The sequence below is a fragment of the Cornus florida genome, unplaced genomic scaffold, assembly GCF_030987335.1.
Source record: "Cornus florida cultivar Cherokee Brave unplaced genomic scaffold, ASM3098733v1 CherokeeBrave_3.0.0_Hap2_Chr01, whole genome shotgun sequence".
In the NCBI taxonomy this organism is placed as follows: Eukaryota; Viridiplantae; Streptophyta; class Magnoliopsida; order Cornales; family Cornaceae; genus Cornus; species Cornus florida.
Genome location: NW_026775571.1, coordinates 81,808,945 through 81,835,200, shown reverse-complemented (window position 1 = coordinate 81,835,200; position 26,256 = coordinate 81,808,945). Strand labels below are relative to the sequence as shown.

At 34.4% G+C, this 26,256-nt stretch overlaps 1 protein-coding gene across 2 annotated transcripts; it reads left to right on the top strand.

Annotated features, from left to right (window-relative positions):
* Positions 1-1,449: 1,449 nt before the first annotated feature.
* LOC132302920 (uncharacterized protein At2g24330-like) lies at positions 1,450-18,003 on the top strand. 2 transcript variants are annotated; one of them, XM_059799933.1, is made up of 7 exons: positions 1,450-1,900; positions 2,815-2,936; positions 5,511-5,789; positions 7,140-7,284; positions 11,277-11,386; positions 16,823-17,246; positions 17,356-18,003. In XM_059799933.1, exons 3-7 carry the CDS (start codon positions 5,514-5,516, stop codon positions 17,619-17,621), a joined length of 1,221 nt encoding a protein of 406 aa, XP_059655916.1. In that variant the 5' UTR covers positions 1,450-1,900; positions 2,815-2,936; positions 5,511-5,513; the 3' UTR covers positions 17,622-18,003. The 2 variants fall into 2 exon arrangements, with proteins under 2 accessions (XP_059655916.1, XP_059655909.1); XM_059799926.1 differs by lacking the exon at positions 2,815-2,936.
* Positions 18,004-26,256: the final 8,253 nt, after the last annotated feature.

Sequence of the window (26,256 nt, the reverse complement as noted above, 5' to 3'; positions counted from 1 at the left end):
CCTAGCGATTGTAGTGATATACCTGATTCTGCTCAAAATAGTTTGGTAGGACATTTGCTTCTACACTTAAGGGGTTACGGTTTTTTTTTTTTTTTTTTTGTCAACAATTGGAGTAACCTAACATGTTTTTTTTTCAAAATTTTGAAACGCATGAGCTATCAAACATGTTTTGCATGTTTCTGTTTTCGACATTTCCACAGTTCATTTTTTTTCAAAACACTCCTACAGCAAAAACATTGTTTCTATTTTAACCAAAAACAAAACGCCTAAAACAAAGCGCATGCCAAACAGGCCCTTATAGTTTAAAATGTTTTGTTTTCAGCTACTTCGAATACAAGTGACCGATTCAATCGCAAGGTAATATGGGATGAAGCACGGGCAAATTGTGAACATTATCCGGCCAAGTGAGACTGTAGGCCATTATGAAACTTACCGATATGTTGTTTGATTCTCAATTATCTTAAGAGTAACTGAGTATTTGAGATTTTTAATTCGGCGAGCTTCTTGGCAGTTGGACTCCAATCATTACCCTATTTAATTTAAATGAAAAAGAATGTTTTTCAAGAAAAAAATAGTGATACACTCCGACCCTAAGCAGCATAAGGGCTTTGTATTTCAGTCACCAACTAATACCAATGGCAGGAGTTACATATATTGCTTATTTATATGGAGTCATCTAGCACAAAAAATCAAAGTTAAACAATCAAAAGTTCTCCTACGCTCTAAATTATTCTCCTCTCCTCTTCTCTTTCCTTCTCAAGTCCTCCTCTCATCCCTTCAGTTTTCTGTTTTACCTCTACCTCTATCTATTCTACACCACTCATGGATTGATTAGGTTAGACGTTAAGGGCCAATTGGTTTTTTTTTTTTTTTTTTTTTTTTTCAAGGTAATCAAACACATAGATGTTAATAGTGATGTTTTAATTTTTGGATTATCAAATTTGTTATATATTGGACCCGTGTTATGCTTTTGCTTTGACTCGAAACAGAAATAATATTTGTTTTTAAGTATGTTTAATATTATTTAGAAACCACAATTTCTTTGATTTGCTTATTTGTGGCAAAATATTTAGAAGCAAAAACTTGAAAACATGTTTGGTTAAAAAAATGTTACAAATTTGAAAATTTAAATAGCTAGTTTGTTTGTTTTTTTTTTTTTTTCAAGAGAAGAAATGCACTCATTTGTTCTTTTGTAGACATGAAATTTTGACCTTTTATTTTGAAAGGTAAAAAAAAAATATTAAAAGACTAATTAAAAATATTATTTTAAAATTTATTATTATTATTTTTTTTGGTGAGTATGTTTCAACGCTTCTGTTACAACTAACGGGCGTTTACTTTTGTGTGTGAATGGACTGGGCTGCACATAATTTTCCCAACTAACTCACAATTTATTACAACTCACAAAGCAACTTCTATTACCAATTTACAACTCACATCAGCACTTTATCGTATCAATATCCAAGACTTCTCGAAACAATGCAACCTTCTAAAGGAAAGAATGAACTGTAACGTGGCAAATTCTTATTAGCCATCATATGATACTGTATCTTGCCGCAACCGTACGCAAACGTCGCTATAGCATTTTCATTGTTTTGGCGCAAAAAAACAAGGGTTTTGAGTTCCATCTCTCTGTCCAAATATCCGAGGAGTGTCGCCGGCGATTAACCGCCGGTCATTGTTTACTCAGATCCATTCATTCTCTCACTTTCTCTCCCTACATCTCACTGGATCTACATCTGATCTCCACCGTCGAAACCAATCCAACAATCAAACAGTCTTGTCTTTATAGCTTCATCAATACCAGATCGCCGTTGAATCAAGTCACTGAATCTGGATTGTGATCGTTTCATCGACGTCCATTTGGAGATCACTGGTATTATACTTGTCATTGTACAAGGTAATCATTTCTCTCTCTACCAATTGCAACACATTTATATTGACTTGGGAGCTAAATTCTTCATTCTTATGTATAAAGTATGTTTACATTTCTCTCTCTATATATATATTTATTTCTACGTGTGCTATGTCTGCATAGTTGCGAAACCAAATTCGTCAGCGACGAGTATGACTCGATTGCGCAATTTAGGCACATTCTTGTAATGACAACTGATTATCAAATGGACTCTCTCTCTCTCTCTCGCTCTATCTGTTTCTCCCTTTGTGAACGGAGATAATTGACTTGGACAAGATGTTCTAGGAGGGTTTATGCATTTTGATTCTACGAGTATGAATATACGTGGTTTTGGTTGCATAGATTCAGTAATTCATGTGCTGAAAATGATGTGCTACAGTTTCTAGGGCGATGCATCTGCTCATCTTATTGATTTTTTGCTTGGGGGTTGATTTGGTGTTCTGTTTTTAGTTTTCGCGATTGAAAGTGCAAACCGTGATTCCAATGATTTTTTACTTGGACAAGATGTTCTAGGAGGTTTATGCATTTTGATTCTATGAGTATGAATATACGTGGTTTTGGTTGCATAGATTCAGTAATTCATGTGCTGAAAATGATGTGCTACAGTTTATAGGGCAATGCATCTGCTCATCTCATTGATTTTTTGCTTGGGGGTTGATTTGGTGTTCTGTTTTTAGTTTTCGCAATTGTTAGTGCAAACCGTGATTCCAATGAGTTAACGGGTTATCAATCATTTTCTTCCAATTCTTTGGGCTGAGTTTGTTGAATTGATGGATACCTTTTTATGTTGTGATGTTTGCATAATATCGTGTACTTCTTGAATTGAACTCCCGAGTGTTAAATGGTTGCTTTGGATGTTCTAATTTATGTAGTTCACTAAACTCAGTGAGTCCGTGTAGGATTTGTGCTGAATGTTCTTAAATTTGGGGACTTTGGCTTATTGGACGTGCACACATAATGAGTACGTGCATGAGGACTTGGTGGATTTGTCATTAGCTGTTCGGGAAATCGCCAAATTAAGGTTATATTTTAACATGTGTCTACTACTACATATGATTTGTTTAAAACATTAGTTTTGGTATAAGGTCCTATTGCTAGTATTATTAGCTATTAAATTTTATCAATACATCCTTGGAGCAAAATAGTTTGCTGGGGGATGAAATTTGGGAGGCATTCACAACCACTGCGCTGCTACTACCATACTACCATCCTTGTTGCTGTCACCACCGCTGCCATCGTGGCCATCACATTGAGAAAACATCGTACTGTGAAGGCATTAACCTCCACCACAATTGTTGTTGCCACTATCACACTACTATCATTGCTACCCCTTCATACTATCATCACTCCAATGCCATTGCCTATCACCAAGGACACCACACCATCACCTTTACTACCGGCAACAAAACACTGTCATCTGTTACTATTGCTAGCCACTACCATTGTTGTAAAACAATTAACAAAGTCATCATTGAACCGTAGACTTTGAGACAAATGGATTATTAAATGCCATCATTTCAATTATCTTCATCTCAAACTTCCCAAATAATTATGAATCCTTCGTTGACGCACGTGTTTAACTGTTATCTACCACCAAACACAGTTCTTCATTTATTGTCAATTCTGGCAAGCACCTATAAGAAAAAATTAAGATACACATCATTTAATGGGTCTTCTTTTTATTTGGATTTTTAAATTTTTAGTGGGCCTTGTGGTACCCACATTATACTGTAGTTGTTATTATTATTATTATTTTTTTATCATATAGGAAATAATAGAATAAGAAAAGTTGTCAAATCAAGATTTTTTGTTATTTTTTTATCCTTTTGGTATCGCATAGGAAATGAGAGTATAAGAAAAATTGTCAAATTTTATTTTGTGAATGAACGTCCTGTGGTTGGAGTCGTGTCATATCATGAACGGTATGTGTTGAAGGATATAAATATTAAAGTTGCACCCTCCCGAACAACTTAAACTTTTAGAGTAGATGGTTGTTAACATGGTTTCAAAGTTAAAGGTCTCGAATTCAAACCTCATTGTCTTCCTAATTAAAACTGAAAAACACGTGTTGGACCAAAGAAGGCCACACGTGAGGGGGCGCATTGAAGGATATAAATATTAAAGTTGCACCCTCTCTAATAGCTTAAGCTTTTAGAGTAGCTGGTTGTCAACAGTATGGTATATTGACACTTTTTGAAATAGATAGGAAATAAATGGTGTTTTGCCCCACTTTTCCCTTGCACATGCAAAGGGATTCTCGTGAAAAGGGTTGGTGAAGTTGCTTATGGAAAATGGTCTTCATGCAGCAAAAAAGGAAGGGCCTTTTGAATGTGAGGTAGTTGTTAACTACGATTACCAGGTGCTTTAGAAAATTGGGAACTTTGACCTTTGCATATAAGGGGTTACATTAATCTCTTTTCAATAAGTTATTTTCATTGATCTGTCCATGCAAGAAGCAGAAACTTGCCTCTGCAATGAGGAGGATCAAAGGCCATTGAGTTTGATGTTAAACACTTTGACTGAACTTTCCACTTAAAATACTTCTCTAAATTTTTGGATAATGATGAACTTTAGCAAAACTCCAGAAATTCTTCTTTATCTTTGCTGTGTGATGTCGACATGGATACTTTAGAGTGGACTTGTGACTCTGTGTGACAGTTCAAAATTATTTTTATAGCAACATAACTGAATTCTTTATGGAAAAAGTAAGTGTTTTGTTTTTTAAATATATTTTGAACTAAAGTTTCAGTTATTCTGTGAGGATGACAGTTTATTAGATTCTATTTCATGAACTTTTTTTTCTTATTTAATTTATATGTTAGTTCCCCCCTCGCTCCCTCCCTCCCTTTTCCCCCCTTTTTTGTTATGGTTTAGCAAACTAATTATTTATTTGCATTGTTTTATTTATGTATTATTTCTCGTGGTGAGCTGTCATACATCCTTGCAGTGGTGGGCTTGGTATTTTTATTAATTAGAAGTTCTGTTTATTTTTAGGAAAATGACTCTTGTTTCTGGTATAAATTAGCTATAATTACTCTCAGGCTAGCAAGCGCCTTGTATGGTATCTTGTGCCTTGGGGAATACAGGGCCATAGTTCCTGGAGCTCCCAAAGTGACCTTTTTTATTGATATATATATCTATAATGATGTTTGTTATAACAATTTATCTATAATGATGTTTGTTACAACCATTCTAGAATATTCAGGGTTGCAATTTCTTCTTTTTCTCTTAAGAAATGGATTTATATAATTATGTGACTTTACTTGACTCAACAAAATTTTTTCCCAACTATTTGGGGTTGGCCACTAGAATCCCTTTTCGCCCTTTTTCTCTATTTAATTCCTTATAGCCTCAGTTAAGGCACATACTATCACATCTTTCTATCTCAATTCATATTAGTTTTGGTCTTACCCTTCCCCTAATCTTACCCTCAACAATGACCGTATCACTTTTCCTAATTGGTGCTGCTATTGGTCGTCACTGCACATGGCCAAACCATTTTAACTGGTTCTTTTTTGTTTTATCTCCAATTGCTGCTATACATGTAATGTCAGTATTCTAAAAAACTGAAAGCTTTGGTTGACTTTGAGCGTAGGACATGGCTGGGGAGCCTAGTAAGGACCAAAGCACCGGGGAAAGTTTGGATGTGCCTGATACTGACAAGAAAGATAAAGGCATCACCACTAAGAAGAAGCAGGGAGGAATCCTATCCCGAATTTGGAATGGACTCTTTAGGATACGTGGTGATGATTTTGAGAAGAGACTGCAACATATTTCCAAAGAGGAAGCTGCTGTTCTTGCTAGAATGAGGAAGCGATCTCTGAGTTGGAGGAGGATGACCAGGCATCTTATAATATTTTCTGTGGTTTTTGAGGTAAACTTATTCTCCTTCATTTTCTGTAACTGGGAGTCTGGGACAAAGCGCAGGTTGACTACTCCTTTTTAAAGAAAGGCGCTATTCCCAAAATTGTTTTGCATGGGACATGGTATTAGGGCCTCTGCATAACTCTTTAAATGATTACTATGTATTATGCTTTACATCCATAAATAGGCATTTCTTTAGCTAGAGATTGTCTCTACATCAGAATATTATTGATAGCCATTTGGAGTTTATTTTGATTTGATTTATTTAAATATTACTAAGGCTTATTTTTTGGGGTAGAATGCCTCCCGAGGAGTAGTGTCAACAAAAATTTTCTGAGGGCCTTTTTTGGAATTTAAGAATTAGGTTTGCGTGTTCTTGAACAAGGACAGGCTTGAAAATATTCATGTCAAATTGCACTTAGTCTTAATTGCTTCTAATTGGTTAGTGGTTTGTATATTACTTTTTTTTTTTTTGTGAATTTGTATGTTACCTTTTTTTTTTTTTTTTTTTTCTTTTTTTAGTGTTTGTTAGTAATATTCTCTCACCCACACTCACATAGTTAGATATGGTTAGTCTTCCTCCTTTTAAATTTTCATTTTAGACCTGTTGAATTTTAGAGAACTCCCATGGCTGATGCACCACTTTTGAACATGTTCTGCATCTAAGCACCCCATCAACCTTTAACTCTGTCCCTCTCTCTGCTTTTCCTCTTCTCTTCCTTGAAGAAATACTTTTGTTTTTTGCAGCTTGAACATTCTGCTTTCCACTGTTCACCATGATCTCTCTCTCTCTCTCTCTCTGTGAAAACCGATCACTTTGGCGACTTTTACTGAACTTTAATCTCACCATCTGTTGTAATAATCACAAAATTCCATCTCCATAGTTATCAACTTATCATCATTTTGCTTCTGCTATCCTCTATCTTCATAGATGTTGCCGTATTCTACTAAGATACATAAATCTTCACATCTCATCCTCAACCATTAGCTACAATTTTATTTTATTTATTTTTTGATAAGTCTCAACTATCAGTGACATTAGAATTTTTCCAACATCTGGATGACCACTAGAGACCTCATACTTGTGTCGGCTGGCTGCTCACGTCAAATCAAGCTAAATCATTTGCTGTCTTTGTAACCATACTCAAAATTATCATCAGCCCCCCACTTCTCCAACCATTCCCCAACGGCTTGGGGGAGTTGAAGCCCCTGTGGTTTTAAGTGAAAGCCAGAATTTTTTATATCAACTCCTCTTTAATATTTATGCCACCCTGCTTCCAGCCCAGTGCTGTAAATGCAGAGGGATGGAAAGGGAGTATCTCCTTTGTATTCCTTGTGTTAAGGTAATTTCAATTTTCAGGTTATTGCAGTGTGTTATGCCATTATGACAACAAGATCGTTGGACTTGAACTGGAAAATGAGGGCAGCCCGTGTTTTGCCCATGTTCCTTTTGCCTGCTTTATCTTCCATTACATATTCAGCGCTTCGAAGCTTCACAAAGATGTGTAAGTATCTTGAAGCTTTCACTGAATTTTGTTCCCCCTTAAGGTCCATTTCTAAATTTTCTTTTATTTTTTCTGTTTATGTCTTTATTTGTTAGTGCCTGGGGCTGATGATTTCCTTGATGCGTGTGTATGTGCATTCTTATATTTTCTGCCTTCATATTCAAGTACTCGGACTGATGATTCCTTTTATGCGTGTCTCCGTGAATTCTATGCAATGTTTTTCCACCATCATTGCTGAATATGCAGTTATTTAGAGAATTTTGAATATGTTTTTTTAATCCTTATGTACATAAGGTTTTTGGAAACTAAGCTGGATAGTCTGTTTCAGCTATGTCTTGATGCCTCTGGGATTACAACTCATTAACTCAAGCAGGTTCAGTTATTGAATCCTTTTATAATTAATTAATTAGAATATTGCTAGAATAAAGAAAGGGATAACGGCAATACCTATCCATGCGGGGTATGTCAGGGTCCTCTGTGCAATATAAAAAGCTAAGGCTACAGAACAACAACAGAATCAAGAGCACTTGTTTATTTAAAAGAAGAATGACCAGCACTTAAGACCTGCAAAGAAAAGCTTCTGAATCAAGAGAAACTTCAATTTTACCCTTAAAGCTCCATTTTATTGTGTATATAGCTACGTTTAAACTCTTAATAAGGTTGAAAATATTTATATTCTTGACAAATCAAAAGAAACTTAAATTTAACCATTAAAGCTCCATTTTATTGTGTATAAGATACGTTAACACTCATAATAAGGTGGAAAATATATATATGCTTGACAAAAACATATTTTTTTTCTAATGTTGTTAAGATATGGTTGATTGTTTGACTTTGAATTGAGATGATGTTTTTTCGCCTTTCTTCAGTGAATCTCGTCTCCAAATTTGTTTTTTTGACTTCTCTCTCTCTCTCTCTGCACATTTTTTATTTTTTGAAATTTAGTGAGTCTTTCTTGCCGTCATGATTTTTTATTTTGGACAGCCAAAATAGCGTACAGGCAGTCAACATTTTTAACATAATTGGTCTTAATTTGACATATATGGCCAAAAAGCTAAGGCTATAGGAAAAATCAACAACAGGATCAATAGCACTTGAATACCAAAGGAAGATTGACCAGCATAGATGGCCTGCAAAGAAAAGCTTCTGAATCAAGAAAAACGTCAATTTTACTAATAAAGCTCCATTTTGTTGTGTAGATAGATCCGTTAACACTCGTAATTAGGTGGAAAAAGTTCATATGCTTGATACATGCATAGTGTTTTTTTGATGTTGTTAAGATATGGTTTGTTTTTTGACTTCGGATTTTGATGATTCGTTCCCCTTTTCTCAATAAATTTTTTCACATTTTCTTAGAAATTTAGTGGGGCTACTTTCTCATGCCGTCATATATGTTTAATATGGACTGCCAATCTTAATTTGATATATATATATATATGTGGCTACTTTTATGTGACCACTAAAATGGATAATGTAAATGGAAGAATTTTGAAGATCAAAAAAGAAGTAGCTATATATCAGGAGGAATGAAAAGAAAGGAGCTGCATCTTGATTTTGATGTAAAATACCAATACTGATTGTCACCTAATCTTAACTTGGATAGGACTAATAAGCCACATGATTGCACACTTCTTTTCAATGGCCTTTTGAAGAAGAAATAATTCTTTGATTTATTTCCTTCTAAATGGGTGTTCAACTAACTCCCTGTGTGGCACCTTATCTTGAATCCTTTCTTGCTCCAAGTCTTTATTTAGGAAAGAAACAAAAGTTCCTCATTGAATGTAAGTGCACCTTCCAAGTTCTTGAGCTTAAGAAAGCATACCCCTCATTTTAGGTACAAGTGAATGGGCTGTGAAGCAACATGTGATACATTGATTTGGGACTTGAGCGTCACATTCGTTCCTATTAGAGAACTAATTTTTAGTTGACAGATCATTTACCCACATAACACCACTAGATGCATGGCCTGTGTCGATGGTCTAACAATTGAGAATCCCCTTTCATGTCTAAGCCAGTTTTTGTCTCATTGGATGAGAAGGAGCAATTCATAGATGGTATTAAGCTTGGGGGAAAAACTTCTTCTTCTTAATTTTTTTTTTTTTTTTTTTTTTTTGACTCGTTGGCTCTGGGTGAGCAATTCTTTGATGGTGTTAAGCTAGCACTCCCTCAATTGTTTTTGATAGTTTTTTCATTTATGTTTTTTGTACTGAAGATTAGAGAAATGTAAAAGGTCCATAAAGGTTTGAAAATATATGGGTAAAACCATAAAAGCGAAAGACTTGGTAAAAATATGGTAGTGGTGGGAAGGATGTAAAGCAACGGGCTTGCCAAGTTTTTTGTTGGCAAGAAACCTTAACTGATTAAGGCTAAATTGAAGAGATAGATTGCTAGTGTAGTGGTATGGAGCTGCATTAAGCAAGGGTTCTAAGGCTTTTAAGGAATTCAGAGGAAAGGATGATTGGTATCAAATGAAATCTTAAAGAGCAGAGGGAAAAAGGGAGCTTGAGAGGCTAAGTTGATTGGACAGATTGTGGTGAACTGTTGCTGCATGTGCAAGAAGACAGGAGACAATGAACCATCTTCTTCTTCATTGCCCAATGGCAAGGGATGTATGGTCTATGTTCTTAGTTGCATTTGGCATGTTTTGGGTTTCTCCCGGTTCTACGGTGGACATGTTAGAGACTTGGAGAGGGTGTATAGTGGAGAGCTGAGCCAGAGATGCGTGGAGGGCCACTCCCCTTTGTTTATGGTGGGGTCTGTGGCACGAGAGAAATCTTCGAAGGAGAGGAATCTCCTATTTGGTCTCTCAAAGACAACATACAGTCTACTTTATTTCTTTGGTTAATGGACAAATTTGTAATTTATGGGGCATCTTTTGGATTTTGTGGATAGCTTGAATTATAGTGGTCACTTTTGGCGCCTTATGTATTCCTCTGAGAGCACTCCCCTCTTGAGTGCCTTTTATAAATATCTTTTACTTTTTTTAAAAAAAAAGGTTGATTGAAGAAACTAGATAGAGGCAGAAGTTTTAAGGTCTTAGGGGAAAGGATGATTGGTAGGAGATGAAATATTAAAGAGCGGAGGGAAAAAGGGAGCTTGAGAGGCTAAGTTGATTGAAGAAACTAGTAGAGGCAAAATTATCAAGATCTTATTCTCAATGGTAGCGGTAGTGGTGTTTATTGATCTTGGCGTTTTAGATATATTTATAATTGCTTCTCTATTTTGTTCTTGGAATATTTTAAAATCCGCCGCCAATCAGCCTGCATAGCATGAATACTTTGCAGTTGATACAAATCACACATTTGCAGCCATTTCCCTGCAATGCTTTATTGTAGAATGCTGGTTAATCATAGATCTCTGGGTTAAGTTTCTTGTGGTTAATCTTAGATATTTCCTGTGGTTAATATAAATTGCATATAGAAAGAGTGGAAAGATATATACCTATGCAAAATAGAAAAATTAAGAAATTAAAAAGTTGGGAAAGCTTTGTTTTGGCCTCTCGAGGATCCTTGTAATGCTAATTGCCATGTCTTAGATACTCGAGTGTGTTTCCCTGCAAAGTTTTCTTATTTCAAGTGATATGGTAAAACTGATCCTATTCATCTTGCTATCTTTAAATTGGTCATTAGGCTGTACACCTTTTTTTTTTAAGGGTATTAATTGTGTATAATTGGGGTCCTGAGTACAGTCAACTCAATTTCTTCTTTTTCTATTTTTCTTTTTATCCCTTTTCTGGCACTCTTTGGTTGTTGACATGCAAAAAGCTATTTACTTGTACTGCTATGATTCTTGTTGCTTTGGTTTCGGATTTGATATATCTAATATCTAATCGTTCAAAGTGGTAACTTCTCCTTCCAAATGTAAGGTTTAGAGTTCAATTCCCAATGGGACAATGGTGCATGTTACTTGTGTGCGACTTACCATAAAATAGCATCCTGATCAGAAATAGTAACATTTTTATTTAATATACGTTAATCCACGTGGTTTTATAGGTGATCGCAAGGACCAGAAAACTGTGGAAAGGCTCCGGGCAGAAAGACAGGCAAAAATTGATGAACTTAAAGAGAAGACAAATTACTACATTACCCAACAGCTCATTCAGGTGATATGACTAGGTTTTGCCTCTTGAAATTCTCATTTTTCTTGTGATAATAATAGATATCTAGCTTTGGAGTTTTATTGTTTTGTTAATGTTTCAAAATGTGAATGCATTGGATATTTCTAATTAGCATGAACTGAAGGATCTTGTTACTCGTAATCTCTTACTGTATTTAAAATGAGTGGTGCGTCAAAGAAATATTCTAAACGAGGCACAGGTTTTAGCTTGTGGTCTGCTTCTTACTATTAACTATTAAGAAATTACAGATTTGATGAACAAAAAAAAAATGAAAAAGAAAAAATTGGTTAAAGATATGGATTACGATGATGAGCTAGAACATCACTTTTGGACTCCCTAGCAGCGTTTTTCTTCTTCTTCATTTTTTATTTTTTTTATTTTTTATTTATTTTGTGGAAAAAATTACTCATCAGGCCTACTTTTCCTTCTAAAGACCAATAAATCCTTGTTATTTTTCCTGAGCCAGTTATAAACCTTTTAGTGGGTGTTTGTGATTGCTTCTCTACTACTGAAAAGCACTTCTATTTTAAAAAAATTGCAGTGCAATGTGTTTGGTGAAAAAAAAAAGCTCTTATAGATGGTAGAGGTTAGGTCTAAAAAGCGCGTTTAAGTAAAGTTAGGAATCGTAGCTTTTAAAATTGCGTTAAGATAGAGGTCCATGTTTTTAGGTAACTAATTTTGTTTTAGACAATTTAATCCCTTTATATTTTTTATAAATACAAATGTATTCCTTCTACAAACAAATAGCAAACAATATCTGGGACTCTGTAACAAACTAAAATCCTAATTTATTTTGGGACTCTCTAGCCGTCTTCCAATCTCAGTTTATTTTGGGACTCTATATTTTATAATTGTTACTTGTTAGATGTTTAATTTTTAATAAATTATGACTTGTAATTTGTTTTTAAAATAACTATAATACATTTATGCTATTTTCTTAAATAACAAGTAATAAGATTATTAATTGTGGTTAGAGTGTTTAGTTTTATTTTATGAAATGTTGTATATATTGCAAAATATTATATTATTAAATTTCATTATTAGATAGCATATGAACAAATTTACTTATTTTTACTACTGGAAGATCCCAAATTAGGTTGCTCTCTTTTGCTTTGCTCAAAGAAGTCATTCAAGTACCTCTTGATACGATTCCTTCCCGTACTAGAAGAGAGCTAGAATCAAAGAGATATATCACATGTATGCTCACTTTCTTCCCCTACTAGAATAAAGGACGACCTCCTTCATTCGGGTACCTTCACTTGAAAGACGGGAGAATGATTTATGAATGAAATGTGGACAGGCAGGAAGTCACCTGTAAAGGCTTGTGATAGGAAACCCGTAAAGGCTTGTGATAGGAAATTAGCTTCTATGTTTAACTCATTTATATTTTAGTACTCAATACAAATTCGATATCATAAACAAAATATATGATATTTAAAAATAAATAAAAAAAAAAAAATACAAGTTGATCTTTATAAATTATTGAACTCAATGAAATTTTATAATATTAAATATTAAGGAATTAATATATGTTTAGTGTAAGGGTAATATAGTAAAATTAGTAATAAAAGTGCTTTAAGCAACATTTTTACCAAACAAATTTAAAAGTGCTTCAAGTATAAAAAGTTTTTTATACAATGTGTCGCCAAACACTTAACTGCGTTTTACTGACAGCACTTTTTTAACAGCTCTACTATTAAAAACACTTTTAACATTCTAACAGCAATCCCAAACTGGCTTTTAGTATAGTAACATTCTTGAATTAAAACAGAGACTTGTTCAATTATAGTTTCAAAATTATATTTAATACAATTTATATCTATATATATATATATATATATATATATATATATTGTGCTCAACTACACAAACACGTTTAAAATTTTCTTACTAGCAATTTCTTCTTCTTCTTTTTTTTCAATTTGCAAATAATAATTGTTAAAAACTGTCATTTAAAAAAAAAATTATAAAAAAGTTATTCCATGTTTATTAAAATTAAAGATAGCTAGTATTTTTTTAAACTATTTTTTCAATATTTTTATGTGTCAAAATTTTCAAAGTTACATTGTAATTTCTACGCAAGATTTTCTAAAATAACTAATTAAAATTTCAAAGTCAAATGTTTTTATGCCTTAATTAACTAAAATTTCACTGACAAACTAAAGACCAACGATACAACAACAACAATAACAATAACAACCAGGCCTTTCCCAATTACTTGGGACTGGCTGCATGAATCCTATGTTTCCTTTCCGCTCTATTTAACTCAAGTCAATTCACATGCTATCATATCTTTCTTTATTAACTCTACCCATGTTAGCTTTGGTGTTCTGCTTCCCCTAGTATTGTCCTCTCAATGTGTATTATGTCACTTTTCCTAATCGGCACACTTAAATGTCTTTTTTGCACATTTTTAAACCATTTTAATCAATTTTGTCTCATTTTATCTCCAATTGGTGCTATTCTCTTTTCTAATTCTATCCTTTTTAGTCTTACTGCACATTTATCTGAACATGTGCATTTTTGCCATATTTACTTTATGCAAATGTTCTTTTCTGAGTGCTGAACATTTGGTACTATAAAATATGGTTGGTCTAATAGTTGTTCGATAGAACTCCCTTTTCAATCGTAAGAGGATACACCTATCACACAATACACTAGATGCACTCCTCCATTTAACCCATCTTGCCTTGATTCTATTATTGTCATTTCCAATTTCTCCCTCAATATGAATAATTGAACGTAATAAATGAAAATGTTCACTTTTTTGTACCTCTTGATTCTCAATCCTCACCATATCCTCATTTGTATTTCTAGATTTACTAAAATTACACTCTACGTAGTCAGTTTTATTTCAACTTATCTTAAACCCTTTTAGTTCAAAATCTTCTCTCCAAACCTCCAATTTGGCATTAATTCCTTCTCTAGTCTCATCTACTATATCATTGGCAAATAACATACACCACGGAATCTCATCTTTGATGTGCCTTGTCAGCTCATCCATAACCAACGCAAAAAGGTATGGACTTAATAGTTAATGCTGACCCTTGGTGTAAGCTTACAGTATTTGGGAATTCACTTGTTACCATATGTCTGTCCTTCATTGTGTCATTGTATCCCTTTGTAACTCCTTTCTTTTTTAAAACCTTATAGGTATCTAGGTATCCTATCATAGGCTTTCTCCAAATCAATAAAAACCATATGGAGATTTCTCTTCTCTCTATATCTTCTCTCTTAATTGTCGGAATGTGAGCTGGAATAGATTGGGTTTCTGGAGTGGAGAAAAGTATAGTAAGACCAAAGAGCTACCTGCTGTCTAAGATCGGAAGTATTTCAGTTTCTGTTAGTATGTTAGTGTCTTCTGCTCAGGCATTCAGTTAGCTTATCAGGTGTGGACTTGTGATATCATTGATAATGGTGGATTTAGGGTAGCAAATGTGTGGGGATAGCTGTTGCAATGACAACTGATTGTAGATGCAAATTCTGGCGTGTTTGTCAAATTGAGTTATAGAGGCATTATTTTGCTGCACGAGGGATTGAATGACTCATCATTAGGAGTAGGAGTGTGATTACCCTCACCATCAGGAGTAGGAGTGGGATAATCTTCAGCATTAGGAGCAGGAATGGTAACAGACGCATTAAGATGAGATTGTTCATTGATTCGGCCATGTGTTTCAATAAATGAGTTGTTGGTCTTGTTCCAACTTGTCAAGACTGAGCAGTAGCTTGTTACTGAGAGATTTGCTTTGTGGAGACACTTTAGCAGGGCAACTAGTGCCACTAATGCATCAGTTGCTTTGAGCGTCCACCATCGCATGATATTACCTCCCAGCGGTGTCACCAAAATGTTTTTTTAGCGGTTAGTGATAGAGATGGAAGTATTACTGGTAGGATGCAGTTAAAGATATTGGGTTGAGATGAAAACCTGGGAATCTTAGGAGAGAGGATGACATTGATATAGAGAAAGTCGAGAGAATCAGTAGAGAATCCCAAGGTTATCATTATCCTCCTTTCAGATGTATTTGAGATGAGGTTGGGGTCATATTCTGTTCAGAGGAGACTAAAGAATGGCTGCTGAGATAAAGTGCGCATGTCACATTGATATATTGTCTAGTAACAGTAGAATATTCATAGGTGAAATGGATCCAGCTTAGCGTGATATGGGACGAACATCTCTTGGAGGACACATGGCATCGCTCTTTTTCTTAAGCCAACCAAGGTGTACTCTGTGGAGAAAACTTCGGCCTCGATTTCAATTGCCAAGTCACAAATCCTTGGGATTCTTGAATGGTTTGCAACGAAAATTCAAATTTACACAGCAACCTGCCAAGTGCCAACCTAATCAAGGTCAACAAGCTCCATGGGTGGTGCTACTGACTTGGTAAGGTTTATTAAGATACGTTAGGGTGCATGTGCAAAGGGGTGTCTGTAATAAACAAGGTGATACAGATTTGGATGGTAGAGACCTGTTGATGGGATATCCAAACCGAGGAGATGGTTTAGTCATGTGCAAGCTTGAAGTTTCAGAAACCTCACTCTTGGCCTGTGTGTGTTGACTGGAGGATCAGTGCAAATTATAAGGTGTTGAATACATAACTGAGATGCAACACGTGTTAGTATGTGCATATGCTACTCTGAATGGAGAAGCAATTTGTGGGGAGGCAGCACCCGGCAAAGCATGGTTGTATCATGTGATCTACACAGCATGAAGACACACGATGTGGTAGTGTGCGTCACAAAGGCTGCTAGCACTGAAACACAAAGTTTAGTACCCACATTGAGACAAATATTTCAGTCATTGAAATTGACATAACAGTAGTCATTTGTCTTCTCGGGAAGCCTATTTCAGTTACTATTCATATAGAGTTCTGTATCTCTAATTATTAGTAATTGTGGCAGACAAAAATAAATTATTGGTTGTTGTAATCATTTATTAAAAAATGTCTCCAATTGTAATCATCTTAATTTTTTTTTTCAACTTCATGCAAACAAATCAGACTAAACATATATTTTTCAACAATATTATTAAATTGTTAAGTATTTTTTTTCCTAAATAAATTGTTAAGTAAATTGGTAGATAAAGGTAATCAGCAATTTTATTGGTCAAAACTTGACATATGTGTGAATACGATCTAGTAAAATTATTTATTGTTGTATATTATATTTACCTGTTTGCTTCCTTCCTTCATGAATTATGAATTGGTAGATATTATTATGTTGTTGAATATTAAGTATTGATGGTTTAACTGTTTTGACATAACTACGTCATCAAGCATAAGATTTTTGCTTATACTTCTAGGCTGAGCCTCATAATCTTTGGGGGTTTGCTTCTACGATATACGTGCATCTATTATAACAGTGCTCTTCACATTTCTGTGTATGAAACTGCATGATTTGCTAACTGCAATTTCTCAAACGTAGAGATATGATCCTGACCCAGCAGCAAAGGCAGCTGCTGCAACTGTTCTTGCTTCCAAGTTGGGTGCGGATTCTGGCTTGAAAGTGTATGTGGGAAATGAGTCTAAGCTCAATGCCCCTACCGGAAAGAGCAATGATGTTGAATATATGCAATCTGATGGGCTCAGAAATCGAAAACAATTGCATACAAGATCCGGTGGCACAGGGAGCACTTTAATTCATCATCCTGATGAAGAAATGTTCCATCATGCGGGTAATGAGGTTCCTGAGACTTCTGAGCATAATCCGCTGGTTGTTGAACATCACCATAATCCAGGATCGGCCACGCATGATGGTGGATGGATGGCTCGAATTGCAGCATTGCTTGTAGGAGAGGATCCAACACAATCCTATGCACTTATATGCGGTAACTGCCATAGGCACAATGGTGAGTGGACTTTCGCCTCTAATAAAAGAACCAAAAAATGATTGATTGGATCCATGCTGAATGTGTTGGAAGTAGGAAAGAATAATTTCCTTTATCTTGTCTTCTGCAGGGCTTGCAAGGAAGGAGGATTTCCCATACATAACGTACTACTGCCCACACTGCAATGCCCTGAATCAGTCAAAGCAACTCGAACGTGTTTCTGGTTCTATCTCCCCCAATACGAGCTTCTTGACATCTGGTGGTGATGTCAACGTTGTCGACAATGCTAGTGATGCCATGGGTGACAAAACACCTGCAAGCAGCACTCCCGTGACTGCTGCTGTGGAAACCACCGGAGGAACTGAAATGGTTGTTTCTGAGGATCCAGTTAGTTAAAATGTAGGCTCAACGGGAATTTGACAGAAAGCGGTTATCTTCTTATTGCTTCGAGCTCTGGGTGCTGGGGTTGCAATGGGTTGCTTCTTGCTTGGTTATGTAATGTCAAATTTTCTGGATTGAGGAATTTTTGCTCAATGGTTTATACATAGATCACATGAGATGGTTGCAACCACCGGCTTTGACCGCTGCTGTCGTCGTATGTGTGTGGCTTTAGACGTACATACATATATACAAGGAGTATAGTGTTCAGAACATTTTATTAAGGGCCTTTTTGTTTACCGTTTTCATTTCTTGTTTATCATTTAAGATTAAACATAAGCATGTTTATGTTATGATGTTGTTTGTCAATAAATAGAAACATAGTATGAAAACACAAAAATGCTGAGCTTGTTTTGAAAACAAAAGACAGAACATTGTTTGTTAGCTTTGATTTGTTTAAAGAAAATTGTAACGCAGTAAACAAAAATGTTTGAAGAAACTGCATGTAAGGAGAGGATCTGAAGCCTACATAAAGCAAAGTTTATACAAACATTTGAAATACAATTGGACACCAAACTAATCTCCATAAACCCACCAAACCCAAAGCAAGAGCGTGGCATGAGAGAGGCACCTATTTAGAAGAGTGTGAGAGAGGCACTCGTTTAGAAGAATTATGTAACTTAAACAACCTGTTGATTAGACTATACCTCAAAAAGGTATAGAAATTTTACATACATAATGATATAAAAGAATGGTGAAACAATAATATAGAATAGAATGTCGTCAATAATAATAATAATAATAACAACAACAATAATAATAGTCACAATCAAACCAAATCCATTTCCAAAAACCCAGAACCCTAACTCAATAAAATCATATATGTACAGAAAATAGTAGCACGGAAAAAACGCACGACTCATGAACCAACCTTCCAATCAAATCAATTCCCTTTTGAGTAACTGATTCAAGCTCTCATCACTTTCGATGGCAATCCGATCAGGGTCTCTTTAACTACAAAGATTTTGATTTTGATTATTGGTTTGATGATCTTTATGATGCCAAAGTGGGTGAAAGTCCTCCACACTCCCATAATCACCATTATCATAAAAGATGGTGCCGTCATTTCTGATGTTGAGTTAATTTCAACTAAAAACAATAATAAGCACAAAAAAAATAAAAAAACTTAATACAACTTTTAAAAATTTACAAACAAATTCTAAAAAGAAATAATTCTCCAAAGTATTAACAATCAATAAATTAATATCTAAACAAAGAAAGGTGAAAAAGAAAAAAATAATCGTAGTTTGAATATCATATGTATTATATTGAAAATAAATAAATAAATATATATATATATATATATATATATATAAATAATATTATAATTTGGATTTGGGTTGATGGCACCTCGGCTTTGCCCAACTTTAATTAAGTTTGGATTGATATTTTTCATTTCAGACCTAATTCTAATTGCAAAAACAATTGTCCATATTAATAAACAAATCAAGTTTGGTTTGAGTTGGGCTGCCCAAGTTATAGCCCTAAGTGCTTGTTAAGTCGGTTCTTGCTTCGCTTCTTACCTACTGATCTGATAATTGGCTACTGGAAATTGCAATCTAGAGTGCTTATAAATTGGCTTCAAAGATAAAGGAAAAGAAAAATCAGAGATATAAGCAAGCTAGTAGCAGTGGAGGCAATGCTCTTTGGAAGAATTTATGGAACTTGAAGATTCCAAGAAAGTTGCAAGTTTTCCCATGGCAATGTTGTCCACTAAATGTTTGATCATTATGTTGCTAAGATTGTATTAAAAACATGTCCTTTAAGAATTGAATTTTCGTGACTGGTGGTCTTGGTTTCTAAGATGGCAGTGGCTTAATGAATTATGCAAAAGTAAGGTTCGTTTGGGTAAATAGGAGAGGTAAAAAATGATGAAATTTAATATGAAAAGAAAATATAATAATAATCTTCCATTTATGATTAGATAAATTGTGGAAGTAAAGAAAGAAAATGATTACTTTATTATTTTGAAGAAGAAAAAGAAGAGAATATATATATATATATATATATATCGATAATACTTTGGTCCTCATCAGTGAGGATATAATGTACCAATAATAAAGAAAACGTCTTCTTTTAATTACCAAATCCGAGAGAGTAATTAATCCACCAAACTTGATTTGGTAAGTGAATATATACTTCACCATCTCTGATTTGATAAATAAAGATGACATATTGATATGTTATTGCTTCACATCACCGGTCAGGATGGTGTACATTCTTACCAGTGAAGACCTAAATATTGTCCAGAAATTATTTTAAGCAATTTAATCACACCCTAATGTTAGGTGTGACTCAAATATTGTAACGACTCACTCCACCACATGGTATGTTATTGTCCGCTTTAGGCCTGAACCCGCACGGTTTTGCTCTTGAGGCTTTATCCCAAAAGTTCTCATACCAATTGGAGTAACACACCTACATATAAGCATTTCACCTTTCCCTTTCCCAGGCGATGTGAGATTGTGCACCCGTAACTCACCAGTGTGGTAGCCTGTCAGTATCTCGCACCCGCCCACAAGGTCATTACAATCCACCCCCCTTGGAGGCCCGACGTCCCCGTCGGCACACTTCCGACTGGATCAAGCTCTGATACCATTTGTAACAACCAATTTCACCACATGGTATGATATTGTCCGCTTTGGGCCTGAGCCCGCACGGTTTTGCTCTTAAGCTTTACCCCAAAAGGCCTCATACCAATTGGAGTGACACACCTACATATAAGCACTTCACCTTTCCCTTTTTTAGGCGATGTGAGATTGTGCAATCATAACTCGCTAGTGTGGTAACTTGTCAGTATCTCGCACCCGCCCACGGCATACCCGCCTACAGGGTCATCACAATCCATCCCCCTTGAAGGCCCGACGTCCTTGTCAACACACTTCCAGCTGGGTCAGGCTCTGATACCATTTATAACGACCCACTCCACCACGTGGTATGATATTGTCCGCTTTGGGCCTGAGCCTGCAGGTTTTGCTCTTGAGCTTTACCCTAAAAAGCCTCATACCAATTGGAGTGATACACCTACATATAAGCACTTCACCTTTCCCTTTCTCAGGCGATGTGGGATTGTGTACCCGTAACTCGACAGTGTGGTAGTCTGTCAGTATCTCGCACCCGCCCACGGCACACCCGCCCACAAGGTCATCACAATACATTGGGTGGGTGTGCCGTGGACGGGTGCGAGATACTGACAAGCTACCATACTGGCGAGCTACGGATGCACAATCCCACATCGCTTGGGAAATGGAAAGGTGAAGTGCTTATATGTAAGTGTGTCACTCCAATTGGTATAAGGCCTTTTGGGGTAAAATTCAAGAGTAAAACCGTGCGGACTCAGGCCCAAAGCGGACAATATCATACCATGTGGTGGGGTGGGTCGTTACAAATGGTATCAGAGCCTGACCCAATCGAAAATGTGCCGACAGGGACGTCGGGCCTCCAAGGGGGGTGGATTGTGATGATCCTATGGGCGGGTGTGTCGTGGGCAGGTGCGAGATAATGACAGGCTATCACACTAGCGAGTTACGGGTACACAATCCCACATCGTCTGGGAAAGGAAAAGGTGAAGTGCTTATATATAGGTGTGTCATTTCAATTAGTATGAGGCCTTTTGGGGTAAAGCGAAAATGTTAAAGTTATTTTCAGTATTATAAAAGTTTCTCTTAAGTTGCTATCCTCTTTTCCAATTTTCTCAATTTTGGAAAAATGGCAAAAGAGAAATTTGGAAGGATAAACTATCCTTTGAAATCTTTCTTTTCTCTCCTTATTAACAAACCAAATATGAAAATCACTATCCCTTCATTAATCCATATGAAGCCTAAAAAATTGCATAATATCAAACATAATTCAGTCTACCATCAAATATGGGTCCGGAACTCTGGATCAAACTAAATTACCCAATGAACCCTCACACACTTCTAAAATGGGTCACTAGATAATTATTTATAAGTATCATAATAAATTGGATAATTATCAAAAATGAAGCAAGGAATAATTCTATCCTTCCATGAAGCCTATAAATACATGTAGAGGGTGGTGAAGAGAATAACAAATATTCAAAGAGAAGAAGGAATACCAAAGAGAATACCAACCGCGCCAAACTCTTCACCTTTCTCAACATTTAAGAACAACAATAAACACATTCAAACAAATAATACTATTCGGGATCAAACTTCTTCCGCCATCAATCAGAAATTATTGAAGACCTTCTTTAACTACAAATAATCATCTAATAACACTATTCGTACACTATTGGTGATCAAGATTCTTCAGCCCTTCACAATCTTTCTTAACTACAAATATTTAATAGCATCATCAAATATGGGCCTGGGTCAAACTAAATTATCCAATAAGCCCACACTCACTTGTAAAATGGGTCACTAGATAATTATTTATAAGTATCGTCAAGGATAATTAGGATAACTATCCTAAATAAACTAGGTAATTATCAAAAGTGAAGCAAGGTATAATTATACCCTTTCATGAAGGGGTTAGAGGGTGGTGAAGAGACCAACAAAAATCATAGAGAATACCAAACCTCTACCAAACTCTTCACTCTCTCAACGTTCAATCCCAATTATAAGCACATTCAAAGGTATGTCATTACTCCTCTGTGATTCAACAAATTTGAAGAATCATCAAATAATATTATTTGAAATCAAGTTTATTCAGTCATTGATCATAATTCATTGACGATCTTCCTTAACTACAAATAATTATCAAATAATACTATTTGATTAGATCAAACTTCTTCAGTTCGATCAGAAATCATTGATGATCTTTCTTAACTACAAATATTTGAAGAAGATTTTCAATAGTTCGATTCAAAATCAAGCTCCAACTACATTTTGTATTACTTATGTTTTCTTCACTAACATTGCTAATACATCAGCAGTAGTGGCAAGAGATTTGTGTGAAGGATTAAGTTGCTTAATCGTTGGGTTTTTTCAAATGCCGATATATGATATATATAAGGGGGATTGCTTGTCTACTAAGAGGATACAACCAATGGATCTCTTTCTGGTGTAATCTTGGAAGACACTGCTGTTTTACTTAGTGATCACTTAGGCCTCGTTTGGATTGAGGGATTTGGAGGGTTTTGGAGAGAAAAGAAAGGGAAGGATAGGGATAGGTGTGTTTGGATGGAGGGTTTTGGAGAGAAAAGAAAGGATTGGGAAGGATTTGGAGGGATAGCCTATCCCTCCAAATCTCTCCTAAACAGTAAAACCAAATCCCTCCAAAATTGACAAGATTTGGAGAGATTTGGAGAGAAAGGGAGCTAATGACGTTTGGAGCCCATCCGGAAAAGTCGCCGGAAGTTGCAGAGATCGTCGAAAAATTCGTCGGAAGTTGCAGAGACTGTCGGAAACTTGCCGAAAGTTGCAGAAATCGTCGGAAAAGTCGTCGGAAGTTGCAGAAATTGTCTGAAAATTCGCCGGAAGTTGCAGAGAACGCCGAAAAATTCGCTGGAAGTTGCAGAGATCGTCTTCTGATTTTGGTAGATTTTGTAGATTTTGTAGTTGGTAGTTGGAGAGAGAGAGAGCCGAAATGGGTTTTGACCTTTTATTTTTGTAGATTTTGTAGTTTGCAGCTGGGGAGAGAGAGAGAGAGCAGATGGGTTTTGATCTACTAATTTTGGTAGATTTTGTAGTTGGCAGTTGAAGAGAGAGAGAGCTGATATGGGTTTTGACTATTTTTGTAGTTGGAGAGAGAGAGAGAGACAGAGGGATCTGTGAGATCGGGAATAGATAGATGGAGGAGGCTGAAATGATTTTGCGGTCTAACCCTACCAAAAAGGGTAAGATAGTAATTTTATTATTATCAATTCTTTTCTTTTCTCTCCTATCTATCCAAACATGAATATAAACATTTCCTTTCCTTTCTTTTCTTTTCTTTTCTCTCATAATCTTTCTTTTCTTTTCTCTCCAGTACATCTAAACGAAGCCTTAGGGTTCCAAACTCTGTTCGACCCTAGAGAATGCAAAAAAAAGTTCCTCTGTAAAAGTTTTTTTTTTTTTATTAATATACAAATTGTTGTTATGTAATTAATAATTCTGTTTGTTCAGAGATAAAAGTTTTTTTAAATTTTTTTTTGGATTAATCTTTAAATTGTTGTTATGTTATTAATAAGGGTAAATTACACTAACATCCTCTGAGGTTTGCACAAATTATACACTAGCATTTGGCCTTTATTATTTTTACCTCCCCTAAAAGTATGAAATGTTTTCCATATGTCTAATTTTGTAACAATTTAATAAAAAAAAATGTCAAACCAAAAGACTCTATTACTCATTTATTTTTCCCACATCTTATAAAAACTATATTACCCAACCTATTATTATTATTATTTTTTGAAAAAAAAAAACCTAATCAAACCCTAAAAAGAAATCTAATCAAATGTCATTAACAAAAAATAGATATTTTTGTAAAATTTAATAATATAAAATTGGAATGAAAATTGATACGTTGCATTTCACAATATTTTTGTAATTTTATGTAAGAATATAAGGTTATTGAGGTTTTTTAACACAAATAAAGGGTAACTTAGTCATTTTTTGAATTTTCATTAACTGCAATGGATATTGTTGAGCATACACGCCAAATCTCATGTGAAGTCAAAGTAATAAAGGTCAAACACTATACATGTGAGTAATTTACTCTAACTCAGGATAAGTTAGTGTAATTTATCTTATTAATTACAACATTGGTAAGGAGGAACTTCGTTCTAAAAAAAATGACTACATCTTACTTTTAAAAAAAGGAAGTTACGATTTTTTAAAATATTTTTTACACATATTTTAAATTTTAAAAAGGACATGGTATCATCTTGTTATTATGGAGTGACAATACTTGACATAAGATAAAGTGAGTTTGAGTTTGATTCAATTGTGTTTGCGTCGTAGTTGTGTCGAATTGAATTGATATGATAATTAAATGTGTCGTATTTGTATTTAATCCGTCAATTATATCGTGTTTGTGTTTGACTCACCAACGTGTTTAAACTCTATTAGATCCGTATAACCAAACACGTTGTGTTTGTGCTAAAACTTACCCATCATGTTGTAAAGTTTTGATTATGTTATGTTACCTGTTTAATAATCATGTTGATTTCATATTAATATTAATAAAAATCGGGTCGTATTTGTGTCAATCCGTATAACAAGATTTCCATCACTTATGCCACAATGCGATATGCCAACACAAATTGCTTCATGAGAAGATGTTCCAGAGTGGAAGCAAAAAATGAATAATATTAAAGAAATAAAATACTTTTGAATTATTAAAATAGGCTGACATGCGGAAAACACCCTACAGTTTGTATGCAGAGCATGTAGTCCTTTATGAGTTATCAAAACCCCGTAACATTCATTTTTGGTGCCAACAATAGCATGACGGTACTCAAATGTTAATTCATTGATGAAAAGTATCGAGTGCCCTTCTGTAATGTTAAAAAAAAAAATCCTGTTATATATATTATGTGCAAATACTCTCTGGTGTTTAAAAAAATTCTTTATATTTTTTAATTTAAATAAATAAAAACAATTCTTCAATTTGAAAACTGAAATACCTAAAGTCCTTAAGTCAAAATTAAAATAAAAAACACTGATTTCAAAATTTTGATATATATATATATATATATATATATATATATATTTATTGGGGCTTTATATAAAAATTTGGAAATTTTTTTTGGTTTTTTATCTAAGAAAAATTGAAGCCTAAAATATCTAAAATGCCCTTTAAGGTATTTTGGATTTTTATATTTATATAAAATGGTCAAAATTGGCAATCACGGAACAAATTGCTACAAAATTTTAAAATACAGGTATTTATATTTAGTTTTAAAATAGGGGATGTTTTTTTGGTATTTATATTTAGTTTTAAAATAGGGGATTTTTTTTGCACAAATTTAATATAACATTGTTTTATTTTGCACTTTACCCACAAAAAAGTGAAAAATGGTCTAAGGGCATTTTTTAAAACGTAAAAGGGTGTTTTAGGAATTTTATATCTTTCAGGCATTTTCTAAGGATCAATGACATGAAACCTTCCTTGCAACATTTTTTAAAATCTAACAGGCTTATATACATAAGATAAATGATAGGATAAGGGTATTACATGTTATCTCATAATAAATTAAATTTTCTTGAACTATATTATTATTATTATTATTATTATTATTTTGCATTTCCTTGAAGTATTGAAAATTTACAAATAATGGTAAGTTACGTGGATATTAAATTAAAATGTATGTTTTAAAATACTACATTATTCTTTTAATTAATTACACAAAATTTATTAAATTACAAATAATTACACATTGTTAATATATAAAAAATTTATAATTCAAGGGATCTTTGCAATTAATTCAAAATAATAAATTAAAAATCTTCAAAATGTCGCAAATATTTCGTAACTTGACTAGAAATGTGTCTTAATTTAATTTAATATATTTTTTGGATATTTAAGATGATTATTTATTAATTTTTAAAATATTTAAGATAAAAAATAAAATGTAATTTTTTAATAAATGAGTGGGTTTTATACGATCAACCCTAAAATATCTTACTACATAGAATGGTCAAAACTG